Source organism: Octopus sinensis, linkage group LG11 (genome assembly GCF_006345805.1).
Source record: "Octopus sinensis linkage group LG11, ASM634580v1, whole genome shotgun sequence".
Classification (NCBI taxonomy): Eukaryota; Metazoa; Mollusca; class Cephalopoda; order Octopoda; family Octopodidae; genus Octopus; species Octopus sinensis.
In genome coordinates this window covers 12,299,443-12,320,289 of record NC_043007.1, presented here as the reverse complement: position 1 = coordinate 12,320,289, position 20,847 = coordinate 12,299,443, and the positions used below count along the sequence as shown (strand labels likewise).

Sequence of the window (20,847 nt, the reverse complement as noted above, 5' to 3'; positions counted from 1 at the left end):
GAGTATAATCTGCATTTTTTTCCCAAAATTAAAAGGTCAAAATCCCTAGTGCGTACTATATACAAGGTTAAATAATGGAAAATATTTTCTAAGGAATGTCCGAGTTTCTATTTGCTGTCCGGCAATGTTTATTCAGACGCATTTTGTAATGTTGGGCGCGAAAATACCTTAAGCTAATCCTTTAAGCAATGAAGTCATAAAAGAATCATCCATAACTTGCAATAAGCAACATTTAATAAACGTTATTACTGTTATTTCTTTATTTTCTGCAAACAAAATGCACAAAAAAGCTACACGTTTGCATTATGTTATATATACAATAATAATAAAGGACGTTACCGTATACAGTTTTACAAACCAAGGGCGTTATATAGACCTCTTTTACTCAAGTTAGAGAAGGGGTGCGTGTTATACACAAGGTTTAAGTTTTTCAGAGGTACAGCCCCCTAAAAATCCCCTGCATGTTATACTCAAGGGCGGACTATACTGAAGAATTTACGGTACTGCCCTTGTTTCAATTAACTTCTAAAACAATGGGATCAGCATTGGTGAGGGATGTGAGGAACTCATTGGTTGGAGCTGGCCCAACACACACACACCCATGCACACACACACACAGGGTTTGAGGAGTGTGAGTGTTGCTCATAAGTAGACAAACGTGTGTTTCATCATCATCATCATCATTTAACGTTTGCTTTCTATGCTAGCATGGGTTGGACGATTTTGACTGAGGGCTGGCGAAACAGATGGCTGCACCAGGCTCCAATATTGACCTGGCAGAGTTTCTACAGCTGGATGCCCTTCCTAACGCCAACCACTCCGAGAGTGTGGTGGGTGCTTTTTATGTGCCACCGGCACAAGGGCCAGTCAGGTGGTACTGGCAACGACCTTCCTCGAATCTTTTTACACATGCCACCAGAACAGTTGCCAGTAAGGCAACGTTGGTAACGATCACGCTTGAATGGTGCCATTCATGAAATACATGATTGCTTGACCTGTTCAAAATAGCAGCCTAATCTCTCACAAATCATACCCTGCTGTCTTTAACCCTTTTGTTAGAATATTTCTCAAAATATATACTTTCCTTTTTTTAATTAATTTCTAAAATAATGAATTTAGTGGAATTACAATGTCATTATTAAACTGGTGCTTGGAATATAAATTAACAGAAAATTTTAATGAGAAGTTTAATTGAGGTTACTTTGAAACAGGAAGTTTGTGCCATAGAACGAAGGGTGGACTGAGGCAGGTTGATATCAAAAGGGTTAAGATGGGGTTTGGAGCAGAAATTAGCATGAAATTTTGGTAGTAGGTTTGAGTGTATATATGTTTGTGTGTGTGCTGTATGTATGTTTCTGTGTTGTATGTATGTGTGTATATGCTTGTGTGTGTGTTGTATGTATGTGTGTGTATATGTTTGTGTGTTATGTATGTGTGTGTGTGTATATATGTATGTATGTGTGTATATGTTTGTGTGTGTTGTATGTGTGTGTTGTATGTATGTGTGTGTATATGTTTGTGTGTTATGTATGTGTGTGTGTGTATATGTGTATGTATGTGTGTATATGTTTGTGTGTGTTGTATGTGTGTGTTGTATGTATGTGTGTATATGTTTGTGTTGTATGTATGTGTGTGTATGTTTGTGTGTGTGTTGTATGTGTGTTATGTATGTGTGTGTATATGTATGTGTGTGTGTTGTTTGTATGTGTGTGTATATGTTTGTGTATGTGTGTATATGTATGTGTGTGTGTTGTATGTATGTGTGTATATATGTTTATGTCTGTTGTATGTATGTGTGTGTTTGTTTGTTGTATACATGTGTATAGGTATATATTTTGTAACATGTATATCTATGTAGTTGTATGTATGTGTTATGCACAGTACTGCATATGTGTGTGTGTGTGTTTGTATATAGGTGTATTTGTTTTTGTGGTATATATGTGTTTGAGTTTCGTGGTGTGTTGTATGTGCATGAGTGTAATTAATATAACATTTTGATTGAAGGTTTTAATTTAGATCTCTTTAAAGCCAAAATTTTGTATCAAAAATGCCATGGTAACCTTAGGCAGGTCGTCTTTCCATCTTTTCTGTTCACTTCTTGGGAGGGTTGTGGGAGTATATCCTCAGGCTCCACTGTCAGATGTAAGTGTCATTACACTTTCCGACTGGATTCCCAAACCCAGCCAGCTGAGAGTATTAACATTATTCAACCATTTCATTCTTGACCTACTCCTAGGTCTTCCACTGATTGGCCCAGCTTTAAGAATTTGCCTTGTGACTCCTTCCCATTCTAGTTACATGTTTGTATTGGGTTGTCTGGAAAGTTCGTGCTGATTTTCAAAGGAAAGAAAAAGGTCAATAAATACTTGCCATTACATTTTTAATCAACCAAATATGAACCAGTTTGTTGCACAATGCGTCTCCATCTTTCCTTTAACTTAAAAATACCCTTTTCCCAGAATCAGGGTGCCTGGGAGGGTAAGTCAAAAGGTAAGCTACTATAAATCGGCACAAACTTTCCGAACAACCCAATAGTACTGGGGCTGTGACTTTTCAATGCGGGGGAAGTAGCGGCTCGACCTGGATAGACTCTCTGTTCCCTCGGCTATGCACCCTGTCAAGTAACATTATTCTAGAGACCCTTCAGAATGATCCCATTTTGGTTGCTTGTATTTGTGATTGTACTCTTTTGATCATTTTGTATTCTTTTGGTCATTTCCCAACATTTGTGACCATAGGTGAGGAAACACAAAAAGTGATTTGAAGGTAGCAAGTTTGGCTTTTTCAACCAACCTCTTCTCTTCTGAGGATCAAATCCTGGAGCTGGCACATCACTGAGCAATTCTAGCATCCAGTTGTGGTTGATATTAATATTATTAAACAAAAAAGGCGGCGAGCTGGCAGAATTGTTAGCACACTGGGCAAAACGCTTAGTGTTGTTTCGTCTGTCTTTACATTCTGAGTTCAAATTCTGCCGAGGTCGACTTCGGCTTTCATCCTTTCGGGGTTGATTAAATAAATACCAGTTATGCACTGGGGTCGATATAATCGACTTAATCCGTTTGTCTGTCCTTGTTTGTCCTCTCTGTGTTTAGCCCCTTGTGGGTAGTAAAGAAATAGGTATTTCATCTGCCACTACATTCTGAGTTCAAATTCCACTGAGGTCGACTTTGCCTTTCATCCTTTCAGGGTTGATAAATTAAGTACTAGTTATGCACTAGGGTCGATATAATCAACTTAATCTATCTGTCTTCTCTTGTTTGTCTCCTCTGTGTTTAGCCCCTTGTGGGTAGTAAAGAAATAGGTATTAATAGTATTAAATAAGAGTTATATTGATCAATATAGTTCCTCATGTATATAATGGGTGGACTGTCATAAGTGGAACCCCTATCATTATAGTTTTATTTGATTGTGAGTGATTTGCAATTACACAAGAAGCAAGTTAACTTTCAATTAACAGAGGAAGGCGTTCATATGATTGCTTAACCTAGTAGAAATATTGGGTTGTCTGGAAAGTTCGTGCCGATTTATAGTAGCTTGCCTTCCGACTTATTTTAGAACATGGTTGAGTCCATAAAATAGGATTTGACTACACCTCCGTTTAGAGTGCAGTTTAAGCTATCTTTTTGTGGAAGAAGGTTTATGTTCCTATAACCTGTGTTAATTCTGTAACCCTTTAAAATGGAAGATAAAAAAATTCATTTTCTGCACTTGATGCTTTGGGAACCAGACAAAAATTGCTGCAGCTTGGCTGGGATGTGTTACCTCACCCTCCATATTCACCAGATATTGCTCCTTCAGACTTCCACTTATTCAGGTCTCTGCAGAATAGTCTTAATGGTAAAAGTTTCAATTCCTTGGATGGCATAAAAAGATACCTTGATGAATTCTTTGCCATGAAACCACCTCAATTCTGGGAAGAGGGTATTTTCAAGTTAAAGGAAAGATGGAGACACATTGTGCAACAAAATGGTTCATATTTGTTTTTTTTAAAATGTAATGACAAGTATTTATTGACCCTTTTCTTTCCTTTAAAAACCAGCACACACTTTCCAGACAGCCCAATACATAGCAACAAAGGGACTATACCAACCTTTGTTAGAGAATATGGACTGATGGACCGATGCATTTTATAGAATCCACATCTCCTCTCTTTCTTCATTTATGAGATTTGATTTGCAATATCATCATCATCATCATCATCATCATCATCATTTTAATGTCTACTTTTCCATGTTCGAATGGATTGAACAGTTTTTTTACTGAGGTGGATTTTCTTTGGCTGGATGCATTTCTTGTTGTCAACCCTCACCTGTTTCCAAACAAGGCGATATTTTCCCATGACAGGTGGAGGCGCGTGACTTAGTGGTTAGGGTGTTGAACTCATGATCGTAAGGTTGGCACGAACTTTCTGGACAACCGAATAGCAGCCAAATTTCCCGCATGCTAACATGGAAAATTAACTGTTACCACAATGATGACGAGAAAAACACAGGTGGTCTCTTGAGAGTAATAACAAGAAATTTTAATAGTTGTTTGTCTTTATCTACCATATCAAATAAGACATCAACCGAAAGTTAATTTGTAGCAAGAACTCCGTCAGACAAATTCTTTAGACTAGTAAGAATAGTTCCTGGGTTTATCGTATATTGGTGCTCTGTTGAATTGGATGACATTTCTAATTTCATTGCACATCAAATTGTATATTCCGATTTTGTCATCAATAATAACTATTTAGATGTTATCTGATGAGATTTAATTAGTTTTAAAATATGCTGTTTCTATAGAGAATGGCTATTGCTTTTAAAACCACATCAAATTGAAACATATATATTTATGAGGTTTATGCTTCAACTCGTAATTTAGTTGCTAATTTCATGAATGATTCTTAACTATTTCACCAATATTTCACAATTTAGAAGCATTCCTTTCTTGTATTATAATACACCTTTAATTTTCTGTTGGCATTCTTTAACCTTTGCTGCATAGAAACTGTTGTGGAAGGATCCTGACACCCCCCCCACCATGTAGCCAAAATTGGACTGACCCATTTCAATAAGATAAAGGAGGCTATAGTTGCAGGAGTGGCTGTGTGGTAAGTAGCTTGCTTACGAACCACATGGTTCCGGGTTCAGTCCCACTGTGTGGCACCTTGGGCAAGTGTCTTCTACTATAGCCTCGGGCTGACCAAAGCCTTGTGAGTGGATTTGGTAGAGAGAAACTGAAAGAAGTCTGTCGTATATATGTATATATATGTGTGTGTGTGTGTGTGTGTGTGTGTCTGTGTTTGTCCCCCCAACATCGCTTGACAACCGATGCTGGTGTGTTTACGTCCCCGTAACTTAGTGGTTTGGCAAAAGAGACTGATGGAATAAGTACTAGGCTTAAAAAGAATAAGTCCTGAGGTCGATTTGCTTGACTGAAGGCAGTGCTCCAGCATGGCCACAGTCAGATGACTGAAACAATTAAAAGAGACTGTGCGAACTGCCAGCAATTGCCAGGATTGGTCATTTGTATTGGATTACCGTGTTAGTTTAATATCGTACTTACATTTGGCGGAGTACAGAGTACGTTCTGCGTGAACATGTTAATTCTGTGAAAGGTTATTCACAGCGGTGAGCTGGCAGAAACGTTAGCACACCGAGCAAAATGCTTAGCGGTATTTCGTCTGCCGTTACGTTCTGAGTTCAAATTCCACCGAGGTCGACTTTGCCTTTCATCCTTTCGGGGTCGATAAATTAAGTACCACTTACGCACTGGGGTCGATATAATCGACTTAATCCGTCTGTCTGTCCTTGTTTGTCCTCTCTGTGTTTAGCCCCTTGTGGGTAATAAAGAAATAAGAACCTGAAACAAGTTCTTCATGTGCACACACACATACACACATGTATATGAAGAGGTAAGGTCCAAGGATCAAGGTGTAGGAAGTTAGTAAACTTTAAGCAGTCTGTAGAAGGTATAAAAGAAAAAAAAAAACAACTTTCAGGAACAATAGGAGTTTATTGGCGTAGAAAATTGTAAATTTCCCCCATAAACTGAAAAAATTGTTTTATAGCTTATGGTTAGCAGCTGGGTTTGCTGTGGGGATGCAAATCGCTCTATATATAAAGCTGAAGTTGTCTGTGTATGGCAGGTTCGGTAGCCTTCAACTAACACTATCTCCTCTGAGACCCTGCAGCGCAAGTTGACCAAAATTGAGAGTATGATAGAAGAAGGCTTGCTCTTCCTTCCGTAGAAGAAAAAATTCAAATCGGACCATGTTAACACCAAAAATGATCTCTCTCTATATAAAGCTGAAGTTGTCTGTGTATGGCAGGTTTGGTAGCCTTCAACTAACACTATCTCCTCCGAGACCCTGCGGCGCAAGTTGACCAATATTGAGAGTATGATAGAAGAAGGCTTGCTCTTCCTTCCATAGAAGAAAAAATTCAAATCGGACCATGTTAACACCAAAAATGATCTCTCTCTATATAAAGCTGAAGTTGTCTGTGTATGGCAGGTTTTGTAGCCTTCAACTAACACTATCTCCTCCGAGACCCTGTGGCACAAGTTGACCAAAATTGAGATTATGATAGAAGAAGGCTTGCTCTTCCTTCCATAGAAGAAAAAATTCAAATCGGACCATGTTAGCACCAAAAATTATTTACATCAAAAAGGTACTTTTTTTCTATGAAAATCCCTATTTTTTTACGATTTTTTTTACTGCTGTGTCGCCATTTTTCGGTGTATTTCAACCAGAAAAATGTTCACTTAAAGAGAATAACAAGCTACATAATTCAAAATTTTTACTTTTCAAAAATTCCAATTCTAAAGGGTCGCAACAAACCCGAGCAATGCCGGGCGATACTGCTAGTAAAAATCTAAAATTAGGGAATGGAGCAGGTAAAATCCAGGCTACATATGTTCCTTAGTTAAAAGAACCTCAGAAGTAGTGATTGCCCAAGCGAGAGGTGATCCGCTAGCTACCTGTTGGGCCAAAGACATCTTAATGAAATAAGGTTTACATTGTCGTCAAGGGATCCCATGTTAACACGCAGGAGATTCAGTGCACACACACATATACATGTGGTAGCTATCAACTTATAGGTGAGCGTGAAGGCATGTAACTTAGTGGTTAGGGCTTTTGGTTTACGATCGTAAGGTCATGAGTTCAATTCCCGGTGGCACGTTGTCTCCTTGAGCAAGACACTTTATTTCACACTGCTCCAGTCCACTCAGCTGGCAAAAATGAGTAGTCCCTGTATTTCAAAGGGCCAGCCTTGTCACACTCTGTGTCATGCTGAATCTCCCTGAGAACCACATTAAAGGCACACGTGTCTGTGGAGTACTCAGCCACTTGCACATTAATTTCACAAGCAAGATGTTCTGTTGATCATATCAGCTGGAACCCTTGTTGTCATAACCGACAGATTGCTCCTTTTTAAATAGATGAGTTGAACCATCACTGACAGATTATCTTCTCCTAGATGTTAAGGCAGTGTCAGCAATGCCTGTGCTGAAGTTTAAAGTCAATAACAGCTTGCACAACACTGCCAAGACTCCCACCTGCAAAGATAAGTCGTTCAAATCCTGAGTTCAAATCTTGTCACAACTTCCTTGAGAAGTAGACTTAATCTATCACCTGGTTTAATACTTCTAATTGGCACCTTAGTTAGTTAGTTCTCTCTAAACCATAGGTCTTCAAAGTGGGTGCTACCGCCCCCTGTGGGCATTGAGATGGTCCAGGTGGGCGCTGGTGCCTAAGGGGGGGGGGAGTTAGAGAAAAAGGAGGCATTGGGAGGAAGGCAGTGAATTGGGGGACACTATGAATTTATTATGATATTATTATAGTATTGTATACAACTTATATAATACTAGCACTATGACCCAGTGTTGCCGGGTCATACTGCTAGTGCATGCATATACTGCTGCGTGCGTGCGCACATACACATGAGTACTGTCCAAATTTCCGACCAATCACATACAGCTAGCTGGCATTCAATTGGCATATCAAGTTTCGGGCATTTTGATTGGGTTTTGGATAGAAAATTCACAAAAAAGTCACTTCTATTGATTTTTTGGTGGCTTTGCGGGGTGACTGGGGAAATGTAAAGATGTGCACGACCATCCTTGGACGGTTGTGAATGACCATAGAAAGTGCGATTTGTATAAAGACAAACACACACACACATTTTTGCCGTTTATATATATAGAGATTATATTCAATATCGAATGACTCATAGTATGTATAAATTAGTAAAATATAAAATATTTATTTATACATAAAAATGAGGGTATTATGTGGCCATGAGCGGTGGGGAGGCAGTGGCTCAAAAAGTTTGAGAACCTCTTTAAAAGACATATAAGGCTGTAACATGATCTCTCCAACCAGCTCTGTTTTTTGTCACTGGTCTGGTCTCATTTCAGTTTCTCAGACCTTTTTGTTGCCAATGGTCCTTCACCATGTGCTTTTAGGTGCCACGCTGCTCTTTTCTCCTCAGACTGTCACTTTAGTGCCACGATACAACCACTTTCCTGATCTTATCTGAGGATGTGTCCAATCCAGTTCCAGTGTCTGCATCATATTTCCTCACCGATCCTCTTGATGCCCCTCGTCATCTCAATTGTGTTACTTCAGACTCTTTGCTGCCACTCGATGACAAGTATTCTACTTAAGCATTGTAAACTGAAAATTCTCCATTGTTTTTCCATAGGTGCCCTTAATGGCCCTCATTCTGTTGCAAACATTTGAGTCTGGTCTTCAGTTTGAAGAGACCTCCCTCCCTCCTGCAAGTCTCAAAAGCTCTATGAAGGGTCTTGAGCATTGGCATCTCTCCAAACTGAAAGAAAAAGGATATAAAAAAAGCAAGAACAAAACAAAAAGCATCTTTCAAGTTTTGGACCTCACAGAGACAATGACGAATGACCAAAACCTTTGGAATTATGCTGTGCTTGAGAAAACCCATCAAGCCGAATAAAATTGCAGTCATGGCAGATACTGGTGTCACGCAAATGTCACTCATGCTGGTGGCACATAGAAGCATCCATTACACTTTCAAAGTGGTTGGTCTTAGGAAGGGCATCCAGTCGTAGATACCATGCCAAATCAAACTGGAACCTGGTGCTGCCATCCAGCTTGCCAGCCCTTGTCAAGCTGTTCAACCCATGCCAGCATGGACAACGGATATTAAATAATGATGATGAAGAAAATTTTTTTTAAGTGTCTTCCTTCATGGATATCTTGACATCACCATATCAATGCAGTTTCCTTCCCTTGCATATTACAGCTGATTCCTCTTATGCTCCTTTTTATTTTCCTTCTTAAGCAGGAACAGAAAGAAATCTCAGCTTTGATTGAGTGGAAGAACTCCGTCGGTTACGACGACGAGGGTTCCGGTTGATCCGATCAACAGAACAGCCTGCTCGTGAAATTAACATGTAAGTGGCTGAGCACTCCACAGACACGTGTACCCTTAACGTAGTTCTCGGGGATATTCAGCGTGACACAGAGAGTGACAAGGCCGGCCCTTTGAAATACAGGTACAACAGAAACAGGAAGTAAGAGTGAGAGAAAGTTGTGGTGAAAGAGTACAGCAGGGATCACCACCATCCCTGCCGGAGCCTCGTGGAGCTTTAGGTGTTTTCGCTCAATAAACACTCACAACGCCCGGTCTGGGAATCGAAACCGCGATCCTACGACCGCGAGTCCGCTGCCCTAACCACTGGGCCATTGTGCCTCCGTTTGATTGAATATACAAGCTCTATTATTGATGATGGCAGCTTCTTTGTGTTTAAAGACCATGAGGAACTGTGGCATGTCCATACGTCCTTGAGTGGTCATCTAAACTGACCCTTGATGCTGTGAGGCATTTCTTTTAGTTTTCACTTGGTAGTTTTCAAGTGAGAACCAGTCTATGCAATCTAGTCCCAAGCCTTTAGACTTGGATGTGTAACCTCAGTGGCTCAGAGGCTCAGCGGGCTAAGATGGTTACAGTGATCAACAATATGTAGGTTTTCCATTGGAGTGGTCGTCACCTAGATGAATTGCCTTACAGGGCTGGAGAGCTCCACCTACCCTGGAGTTGCTGGAAGGGTGTCAAAGAAGGTATCAAACTGCCTGAGGAACTTCGCTCCTTGATTTGCTGTTGAGGTCACCTTTCCTAGATTTTTTTTCTCTTTCCCAATGCAGTTACTAGGTAGTGAGGGTTTGTGCTTGGAATTTCATCCATAATTTGCTAATTTACCCTTAGCTGGGACCCTGACCAGGTCAGAGTAGACCTGGGGGTGGTAATGACTAAGAAGTGGATCCACACTCTTCAATACTCAGGAATTCCTGAACTAGGGCCCCACCACTAGATGCAGGTGAAAGTCTTACCCAGGACATTTACTAACTACACACACATGCACATACAAGTACACACACACACACACAGTTTTTTGTCACTGATCTGGGCTCATTTCAGTTTCTCAGTCCTTTTTGTTGCCTTTTCTTGTCAATGGTCCTTCACCATGTGGTTTTAGGTACCACACTGCTCTTTTCTCCTCAGACTGTAACTTTAGTGCCATGATACAACCACTTTCCTGATCTTAACTGAGGATGTGTCCAATCTAGTTCCAGTGTGTGTGTGTGTGTCTGTGTGTTGACCCCAGTACTTGTTGATATATTTGACAGTGATGCTTATTGATATCTATTTGGTGTCGATAGAGTGTCAGACCCAACGGCAAAACTGGTAAACACACACACACACACACACACACACACACACACACACACACACACACACACACACACAAACACATTCATACAAAGAGCAGTTCTGGTTCTTTGCTCTCTGACAGTAGAACTTGCAAGTACACTGCCACCAAGCCTTTTTTGGCTCAAGTTAGCTATTTTTCTCTCCAGTAGCATGGAGAAGACAGAATTAAATATATGGGAAGCAGCCAAAAAATTCTTGTTCAGGCCTCTGCATAAACATGCAGATGCACAGTCAACTGATAGAAGTCTCCTTTTTTATGTGTAACTTTTTACAGTTGCTTTTCCATGGTAGCATGGGTTAGAGAGGCATTATATTACAACTGGCAGAATTGTTAGCACGTCTCATACCCAAATCTTCAGTAATAATGGACTGAACTGAACTGTAAGTAATCTGCTCTGATAACTCACAGATGGTGATTTGATGGTTTCCCCTCACAGCTGCATGCACATCTGCAATGTTTTTCTCAGTTCTGCTGGTTGCGGGTCTCCCAGAACGTCCGTCAATATGAACATATTTTTGGCCATCTTGGAAATGTCTGAACTGCTCGTACACTTGTGTGCGGCTCATACACTCCTCTCCATACACTTTCTGCAACTTTACGTTGGCCTCTGAGCTGATATCACCATGACAACTTTCTTTATCATGTTCAATGCCACAGTCACACCCTACACATGTTCCTTCCAAGCACTGCTGTAAACAACAGAAGTGGGCTACAATGTTAAAACTTAAATGTATAATATATATATATATAATTATAATTAAGGGTATCTAAAATATACCATCTTGCTAGAGATAGTAGTCAAAACTTGACTCTAAAACTACATCAAATATTCATTCAGCACTAAGAGAAAAGACAAAGAGACAAAATAAACAAGCAAAAAATTATTTGGATAATTCCAGATCTTGGATTTCTAGCTTTTATTCCCATGCTAGCCAGTTGATATGATCGGTATTTAAAAAAACGATCTTATCCTTATTTATATAAATGTGTATATATATATATATATATATAATATATATATATATATAATTTTAATCCAAACGGGAAAACAGAAAAAACAACAACACGTGGAACAATTACAGTATTATTATTAATAGGCGCTCAGGAAAGATGGAAGCAGGAAGGTATGACGTTTCGAGCGGAGCTCTTCGTCGGAAACATAAAGATGGAAGAGAGAGGAAAGAAAGATCCCGAGGTGGGCAAACAGCGGGAGAAAAAAAAAAACGACTGGTGTTTACGAAGTACACATGGTGAAAGGCGGAAGTTTACGATAACAAGAGCAAAGTAGGTTTTTAAAGCCAAAAGAGTGGAGACAGGGTTGGTAACGCAACAGATGTGTGTGTATGTGTGAGTGTGTGCGTGTGCGTGTGTGTATGTGTGTGTGAGGCGAGATAAAAAAACAAAAAATATATGTATATGTTAGTGTGTGCGTCTGTGTGTAGGCGTGTGAGATATATATATATATATATGTATGTATATATATATGTATGTATATATATATGTATGTATATATATATGTATGTATATATATATGTATATATATATGTATATATATATTATATATGGCTTAGCATGTACATTATATATTTCCTTTGGCATGTGTTGGGTTGATAATAACTCCTATACAATCTATTATTCAATTACTCTTGCTCAATAGTATTCTTCTAGCTCGATAGCAGTGTCCTATTATAAGACCCTATTTTCCCTCCACCCCCCCACTAAATATGATACTAACTATTTAACTGTCAGGATGCCAGTGTTGCATTTCTGGCCCATTTAAAAGTACCCTTGATGCATTGGGTGATATGGTAAGCTTGAGAAAACCTGTTGAGTCAAGTAAAACCAAAATTGTAGCTGTGGCCAGTGCCCCCTGACTGGTTCCCGTGCCTGTGGCATGTAAAAAGCACTATCCAAATGTGGTTGATGCCAAGTCCACCTGACTGGCTCCTGTGCTGGTAGCATGTAAAAAGCAACCACTACACTCTCAGAGTGGTTGGCACTAGGAGGGGTATCCAGCTGTAGAAACATTGCCTGATCAGATTGGAACCTGGTGCAGCCACTGGCTCTCCAGGCCTTAGTCAAGCCATCCAACCTATGCCAGCATGGAAAACGGACATTAAATGATGATGATGATTCAGTGATGTTTTTGTTATGTCTTGGGAGAGCCATCGTGCCAATGATAACCAATAATAATCAAAGTGATATGTAAAAAGCATTGGTGTGGGTGCCACATGAAAAGCACTGATAATGGTGCCATGTAAAAGCACCCAGTACACTCCGTAAATTGGTTGGTGTTAGGAAGGGCATCCAGCTGCAGAAACCAATCCAAAACAGATTATTATGGAACCTGGCCTCGCCAGTTCCTGTCAAGCCATTCAACCCATGCCAGCATGGAAAATAGACACTGAATGATGATGATGTATTATTCCGTGTCATTCACATTCTACAAACCCATCAAGCGAAGTGAAATCATAGTCAACGCAGAACTGGTGTCACACAAGTAGCACCATTGCTTGTGGCACATAAAAGCACCCATTACACTCACAAGTTCCAATTGGCGTTAGGAAGGGCATTCAGCCATAGAAACCATACCAAATCAGACTGGGGTCTGGTGCAGCCCCTCAGGTTACCAGCCCTGGTCGAATCGTCCAACCCATGCCAACATGGACAATGAACGCTAAATGATGATGATGATGATGAAGATGATGAAGAGGAGGAATAACAACACATGCCCAGGTTCAGTTCCATTTCTTTGTTGTTAGTCAATTGGTTAAGTATCTAACCAACTGACTGACGGATCGTTTGTTTAATATGCTAATTAAACAATCAATTGGTTGTTTGCTCTTTTGCTTGTTTCAGTCATTTCACTGTGGCCATGCTGGAGCACCACCTTTAGTCGAGCAAATTGACCCCAGGATTTATTCTTCGTAAACCTAGTACTTATTCTATCGGTCTCTTTCGCTGAACTGCTAAGTTACGGGGTGTAAACACACCAGCATCGGTTGTCAAGCGATGTTGGTGGGGACAAACACAGACACACAAACATATATATATAGATCGGTTGTCAAGCGATGTTGGGGGGACAAACATATACACACACACACACATATATACATATATACGACGAGCTTCTTTCAGTTTCCGTCTACCAAATCCACTCACAAGGCTTTGGTCAGCCTGAGGCTATAGTAGAAGACACTTGCCCAAGGTGCCACGCAGTGGGATTGAACCCAGAACCATGTGGTTGTTAAGCAAGCTACTTAGCACACAGCCACTCCTACGCCTAGGAGTTGTTTTGCTATTAAAAATTCTTATTTTGTTCTTTATTGAAACAAATGTGCTCCATACTTTATTTAACAGGTGAAAAGCGGTCCTTGCCTTACTTATTCTCGTTTAATATCTTCGTCTGTGCTGCCTGAAAATGTTATCTTACTACCTAAATACGTAAACTCGGCTACATCCTCTAATTCACCGGTTTCGACTTTAATGCGTACTCTGTTTTCTTCATTAATGCGCATAATTTCTGATTTGTCGCGGTTGACTTTCAATCCTAGTTTGGCAGCTATTGCTTCTAATTTTTAACACTAGCGTAAAAGCGGTGTTATTGTATGGGGCTGAGACATGGTGAACAACAGTTAAGTCAAATAAGCAAATACAATCATTCATCAACAGATGCTTGCGTAGTATACTTAAAATTAGATGGCCCGAACACATAAGCAATATGGAGCTATGGCAAAGAACAAATCAAGTTTCGATTAGGGAGCAAATATTTAAGAAAAAGTGGAAGTGGATTGGTAGCAAAATTAGAAAAGACACACCAAATGTAGAGAAAAGTACTTTACAGTGGAAACCAGATGGATGTAGAAGGAGAGGTAGGCCTAAGAACTCGTGGTGAAGATCAACACAGATGGAACTAGAGAAAGGGGGACATTCATGGCAGAGTATAAGTACAGAAGTGAAAAATTATGCGACATGGAATTCAACTATAAGTGGCCTATACTCCGCGTTGGAGGGTTAAAGGCAGGAAGAAAAAAATGTTTTGCTATTATTGGCATCATAGCTCTCTGAAGACTTAACAAAATGTGCTTCAACATATAAATTCACATTAAGAATCTTACAAACCCAATACAAAAATTCAATGCAGGTTATCTTTAAACTGTTTTTAAAAGAATGTACGACCTGCCATCTTATCTGTAGTATTTGTGTCACATACAACTTGGAACAAAAGGGCTTAAGTGAAATGCCTCGGTTATAATTACATACATGCTTTTCTGGTGATAAAGAAGCTTAAAATACAGAATGAAGTCAAAAATTATGCTATTTTTGGAGATAAATTGATGAAAGAAAAATTGAAGAACCAGAAAAAATAATAAATAAGAGAAATGTAGTTTCATGAGTTTATCAGATACGAGACTTAATTTCAAGAATTTCTTATTTCTTGATGGAAATGAAGCAGTCAGCATAGGATGTCCAAATGATAAGTTCTGATTGTATTCCACTGATAAACTCTTGTGCCAGCCTCTGCTCATTTAAATAAATGATATAATTTGATATCTGTTTATCATATCTTTTATCTTTTACTTGTATTTAGTCATTGGACCGTGGCCATGCTGGGGCACTGACTCGAAAGGTTTATTCTGGTACTTTTATGTCTGCTACTTACTTATTCTGTTGGTTTCTCTTTTGCTGAACTGCTAAGTTACAGTGGATGTAAACAAACCAACACCGGTTGTCAAGTGGTGTTGGGGACAAACACAAAGACACACATACATATCATCATCATCATCATCATCGTTGTTTAACGTCTGCTTTCCATGCTGGCATGGGTTGGACGGTTTGACTGAGGATTGGCAAGCCAGAAGGCTGCACCAGGCTCCAATTTGATGTGGCAAAGTTTCTACAGCTGGATGCCTTTCCTAATGCCAACCACTGCAAGAGTGTAGTGGATGCTTTTTATGTGCCACTCACACGAGGGCCAGTCAAGCAGTACTGGCATCGACCATGCTTGAATGCTTATTTTTATTTCATGGTTGACAATTGTTTCGTCAACTCCATTGTGACTATTCACCCACATTATGTGTATATATGTCGGTTATCCATCATTGTCTGATGATGACTAAATTTGTGTTCTTAGCAATAAGAGTCACATGTGGTTCCATAGTTCAAAGCTGGAACCAAAGGTGCCCACATGTGTCACAACAATAATCTGTTGAATGGATTGAGGTGGACGCTGCCCTGTGATGTCTTTCTCTTGCAGCCGCCAGATGCTGTCACTGATTCTCTTCAAAGGCAGCTACTGCTCATGAGGTGAGAAACTTCCATGCTAATCTGTCTGTGGCAGATGCTTCAAGTTCAAGTGGACTTGTGGTTACTTTTCAGGGTGTCCTTGTACCTTAGTTTAGACCTTCTTACATGTCTCAGAAACCTGGACGTTATCAAAGAAGCTTGAGAGGCAGTTGGATGGAACTTACACTCAGCCTCCTTATGAGAGCTCAAAATCTCTCGTGGAAGCGTCATCCAACCAAAGTACAAATATATGGGAAACTAGCACCTGTATCATCTCGTGAAAGGTAAAAGAGCCCAGTTTGCTGGACATTGTTGTAGAGCTGAAAACGAGGTAATTTCTACTCTTTTCCTCTAGAAGCCATCTGCTCACGATACCAGAGGGTGCACACTCTCCTAACCTGATGTAATCTCCAGGGATACAGGCATCCAGCAAAAGGACCTCCGTAATGCTATGATGGACCGTGAAGTCTGGCGTAACATATTAAATTACATTGTCTCGACCACAGCCGAACAATAAATAAATGAATGAGCCCTGTGTGAGCTCGCAATACAACAGTTGTCTGGGTACACGGTTGTCAATTAATCTAATTACAAGTCCAGTCCAGCATAATTGAGCCTTCAGCAACATTGACTCAATGTTTGTTGAACCAGCTCTGTACAGCACTTCTGGGTTTGTCACTTTGTCCTGTCAGCGAATGCCCATGATTCTGTGCAGTGCCCTCGTGTAAAACTGTTCCAGCTGTTTGATAGGCCAGCAATATGGGGTCCATGTTTCACATCCATAGAGTAGTATAAAGGCAACCACAGCCTTGTAGATGTTTTTTATTTCTTTATTGCCCGCAAGGGGTTAAGCATAGAGGGGACAAACAAGGACAGACAAAGGTATTAAGTCGATTCCATCGACTCCAGTGCGTAACTGGTACTTAATTTATCTACCCCAAAAGGATGAGAGGCAAAGTCGACCTCTGCAGAATTTGAGCTCAGAATGTAATGGCAGATGAAATACTGCTAAGCATTTTGCCCAGGGTGCTAACGTTTCTGCCAGCTCGCCTTGTAGATGTTTCACTCACAATGCATTAGTTAGCCCAGGGCTATAGTAGAAGACACTTGCTCAAAGACAACCTGAAATTTCTTAACCACACAGCCATGCCTATGCCTTAACTATTTAGCATTTAAACCAGTCATATCCGGCCAAAATATTCTACTTGTTTAGTGCTCGGGCTGGTCAGATCTAGTCTCTTACACCTATCCTACAATGTCATACTAAAATTAAACAACCACATCATTGTAATCTCAAAGCTACAAAATAATGCATGATTAATTCAAAACAATCATCATCATCATCATCATCATCATCGTCGTTTAACGTCTGCTTTCCATGCTAGCATGGGTTGGACGATCTGATTGAGGACTGGTGAACCAGATGGCTGCACCAGGCTCCAATCTTGATTTAGCAGAGTTTCTACAGCTTGATGCCCTTCCTAATACCAACCACTCAGTGGTTGCTTTTATGTGCCACCAGCACGAAGGCCAGTCAGGCGGTACTGGCAATGGCCACGCTCAAATGGTGTTTTTTATGTGCCACTTGCACAGGAGCCAGTCCAGTGGCACTGGCAACAACCTTGCTCGAATGTTTCTTAATGTGCCACCAGCACAAGTGCCAGTAAGGTGACGCAGGTAGCGATCATGCTCGAATGGTGCTTTTTACATGCCGCACATAAATAAACGTTACATTTGACAGAATAATCTGAAAGCTAAGGGGTTAAAAGCAGGGTTGTGGAGTCAGAGTAACAGTCATGGAGTTGGAATCAGAAACAATTAAGGAGTAGCGGGAGTCGGAGTCAGAGTCGGTTAAACTATACCGACTCCGACTCCGACTCGCAATATCTTTATTCTTTGATATAAACTGCTTATAACATATAAGCCTACTCAAAGTACAAACGTATGCTTCATGAGATATGTAGACCACAATCAATTACATATAGAGGAGTCAGAGTTGGCGGTGCCAATAGTAGAAGAGTCAGAATCGGAGTCAAATTTTTTTGTTTCGACTCCAAAAGGGTTAATTTTATACCATCATTAATGTTCTCATGACATTATTACCTGTTGCTTATATATTCTTCCTTTGATGTCACCTGTTGCTCATATATCCTTCCTTTGATATTACCTGTTGCTCATATATTCTTCCTTTGATGTCACCTGTTGCTCATATATTCTTCCTTCGATTTTACCTGTTGCTCATATATCCTTCCTTTGATGTCACCTGTTGCTTATATAGTCTTTTTTTGATATTATCTGTTGCTCATATATTCTTCCTTTGATGTCGCCTGTTGCTCTTTTATTTTTCCTTTGATATTACCTGTTGCTCATATATTCTTCCTTTGATGTCACCTGTTGCTCATATATCCTTCCTTTGATGTCACCTGTTGCTTATATATTCTTCCTTTGATGTCACCTGTTGCTCTTTTATTCTTCCTTTGATGTCACCTGTTGCCTATATAGTCTTTTTTTATGTCACCTGTTGCTTATATAGTCTTTTTTTTATGTCACCTGTTGCTCATATATACTTCCTTTGATGTCACCTGTTGCTTATATAGTTTTTTTTTTATATTACCTGTTGCTTATATATATTCTTCCTTTGATATTACCTGTTGCTTATACATTCTTCCTTTGATGTCACCTGTTGCTCATATATTCTTTCTTTGATATTACCTGTTGCTCATATATTCTTCCTTTGATTTTACCTGTTGCTTATACATTCTTCCTTTGATTTTACCTGTTGCTCATATATTCTTCCTTTGATGTTACCTGTTGCTCATATATTCTTCCTTTGATGTCACTTGTTGCTCATATATTCTTCCTTTGACATTACCTGTTGCTCATATGTCTTTCCTTTGATGTCACCTGCTGCTTATATATTCTTCCTTTGATGTCACCTGCTGCTTATATATTCTTCCTTTGATGTCACCTGTGTTTATATATTCTTCCTTTGATGTCACCTGTTGCTTATAGAGTCTTTTTTTGATATTACCTGTTGCTCACTTATTCTTCCTTCGATATTACCTGTTGCTTGTATATTCTTCATTTGATGTCACCTGTTGCTTATATATATTCTTCCTTTTACTTTCAGGTTGAAAGAGAAATTGCAATTATGAAGTTAATAGAACATCCTCATGTTTTGGGATTGTATGATGTATATGAAAATAAGAAATATTTGTAAGTATAGAATGCAATTGTCTTTCAAACTAAACATTGAATAGAATATCTCGTCTCTTTTACTCCTTCGCTTCTTTCAGTCATTGGACTGTGGCCATGCTGGGGCACCTAGTTGGTACTTATTCTGTCAGTCCTCCTTTTGTCAAACTGCTAAGTTATTGGTACATAGACAATTGTTAATGGTTGGGAGGGGCAACTGCAGTGATGCACTCACGCACACGCAAACACACATATACTTCATCTCGCGTATTTTCATATGTATATGTTTTATCCTTTTACTTGTTTCAGGTAATCGACTGTGGCCATGCTGGAGCACCACTTTGAAGGGTCTTAGTTGAACAAATCAACCCTCAGAACTTATTTTTTAAGCCTAGTACTTATTCTATCAGTCTTTGTTGTCGAATTGCTACATTATGGGAATAGAATTACACCAACACTGGTTGTCAAGAGGTGATGGAGGGGGGGGGACAAACTGACACACACACACATAGAATATACATACTCACACACACACACATATGTCGTATAGGTCGTTAGCTGAGAAATGGATAGAAAAAGTAATTAAAGCAATCAGAGTGTGGAAAAGGATAATTGAGGCGTTTAGTAACAGAGTGTCGTAAGTGCCTCCCTGGCCATTTTCAAGGTTAGTATGTAATTTACTTTGTGTCAGTGTCTAGAATTTGAAAAAGTTGGGAGGACGAACCAGTGAGGTTTGCAACAAGGTTGAAAATCCAGCTGAAAAGAATGGTACCTTGGTGCTATTGACACAACACTTGCTCACCCAAACTTGGACCAGAGAACTTAGTAACACACCATCATAAGCACACAGGCTCAATCAATAACAGGGTGTGGTCCCTGTATCATTTTCTAAGGTGTTATGGCTCATTTTCTAATATTCCTCGTTACCATCATAACAATAATGGGCTATTATCTTACTACCTTGTCTTTCTTACCTCTTAAAGATACTTACCTTCATCATCATCATCATTTAACGTCCATTTTCCGTGCTAGCATGGGTTGGACAGTTCAACTGGGGTCTGGGAAGCCAGGAGGCTGCACCAGGCTCCAGTCTGATCTGGCAGTTTTTCTACAGCTGGATGCCCTTCCTAATGCCAACCACTCCGTGAGTGTAGTGGGTGCTTTTTACATGCCACCGGTACAGGTCCCAGGGGAGGCTGAAACACAAACAATACCTTTGGCAGGTCTCTGTATGATCTTTCTAGGTATTATGGCTAAAATATGCAATACGATACACCATTTCGTAGTAACGGTCTATTCTACAAAATGAGAAAGACGCAGTCATTGTTTCATCATTCAGAGCCATACATAAATCAATAATTTTACATAGGTGGAATAATTAGAGGAAGTCTTCACAGTCACTTTAAGACCAAAACCAGCTTCTTAGCTTCATTCCTTGCCAAGATAACGCATTCTGAAAGTCGCGTGACTTACGATGGTCTGTTACTAAACACCTCAATTAAGACGAGACTAGTTATAGACAAGTCAACAGTGATGGTTACCTGTATATATTTACTAGCAGTATCGCCCGGTGTTGCTCAGGTTTGTATTGACCCTTTAGAATTGGAATTTTTGCAAAATAAAAATTTT

At 39.8% G+C, this 20,847-nt stretch overlaps 1 protein-coding gene across 9 annotated transcripts in view; it reads left to right on the top strand.

Moving 5' to 3' along the window:
- The window catches only part of LOC115217166 (serine/threonine kinase SAD-1-like), a 362,920-nt gene that overhangs the window by 152,837 nt on the left and 189,236 nt on the right, over positions 1-20,847 (top strand). For all 9 annotated transcript variants that reach the window (XM_036507077.1, XM_036507076.1, XM_036507071.1 and 6 more), the window contains exon 3: positions 19,154-19,239. In XM_036507077.1, the coding sequence (XP_036362970.1) occupies positions 19,154-19,239 (86 nt within the window). The remainder of the gene's footprint in view (positions 1-19,153; positions 19,240-20,847) is intronic.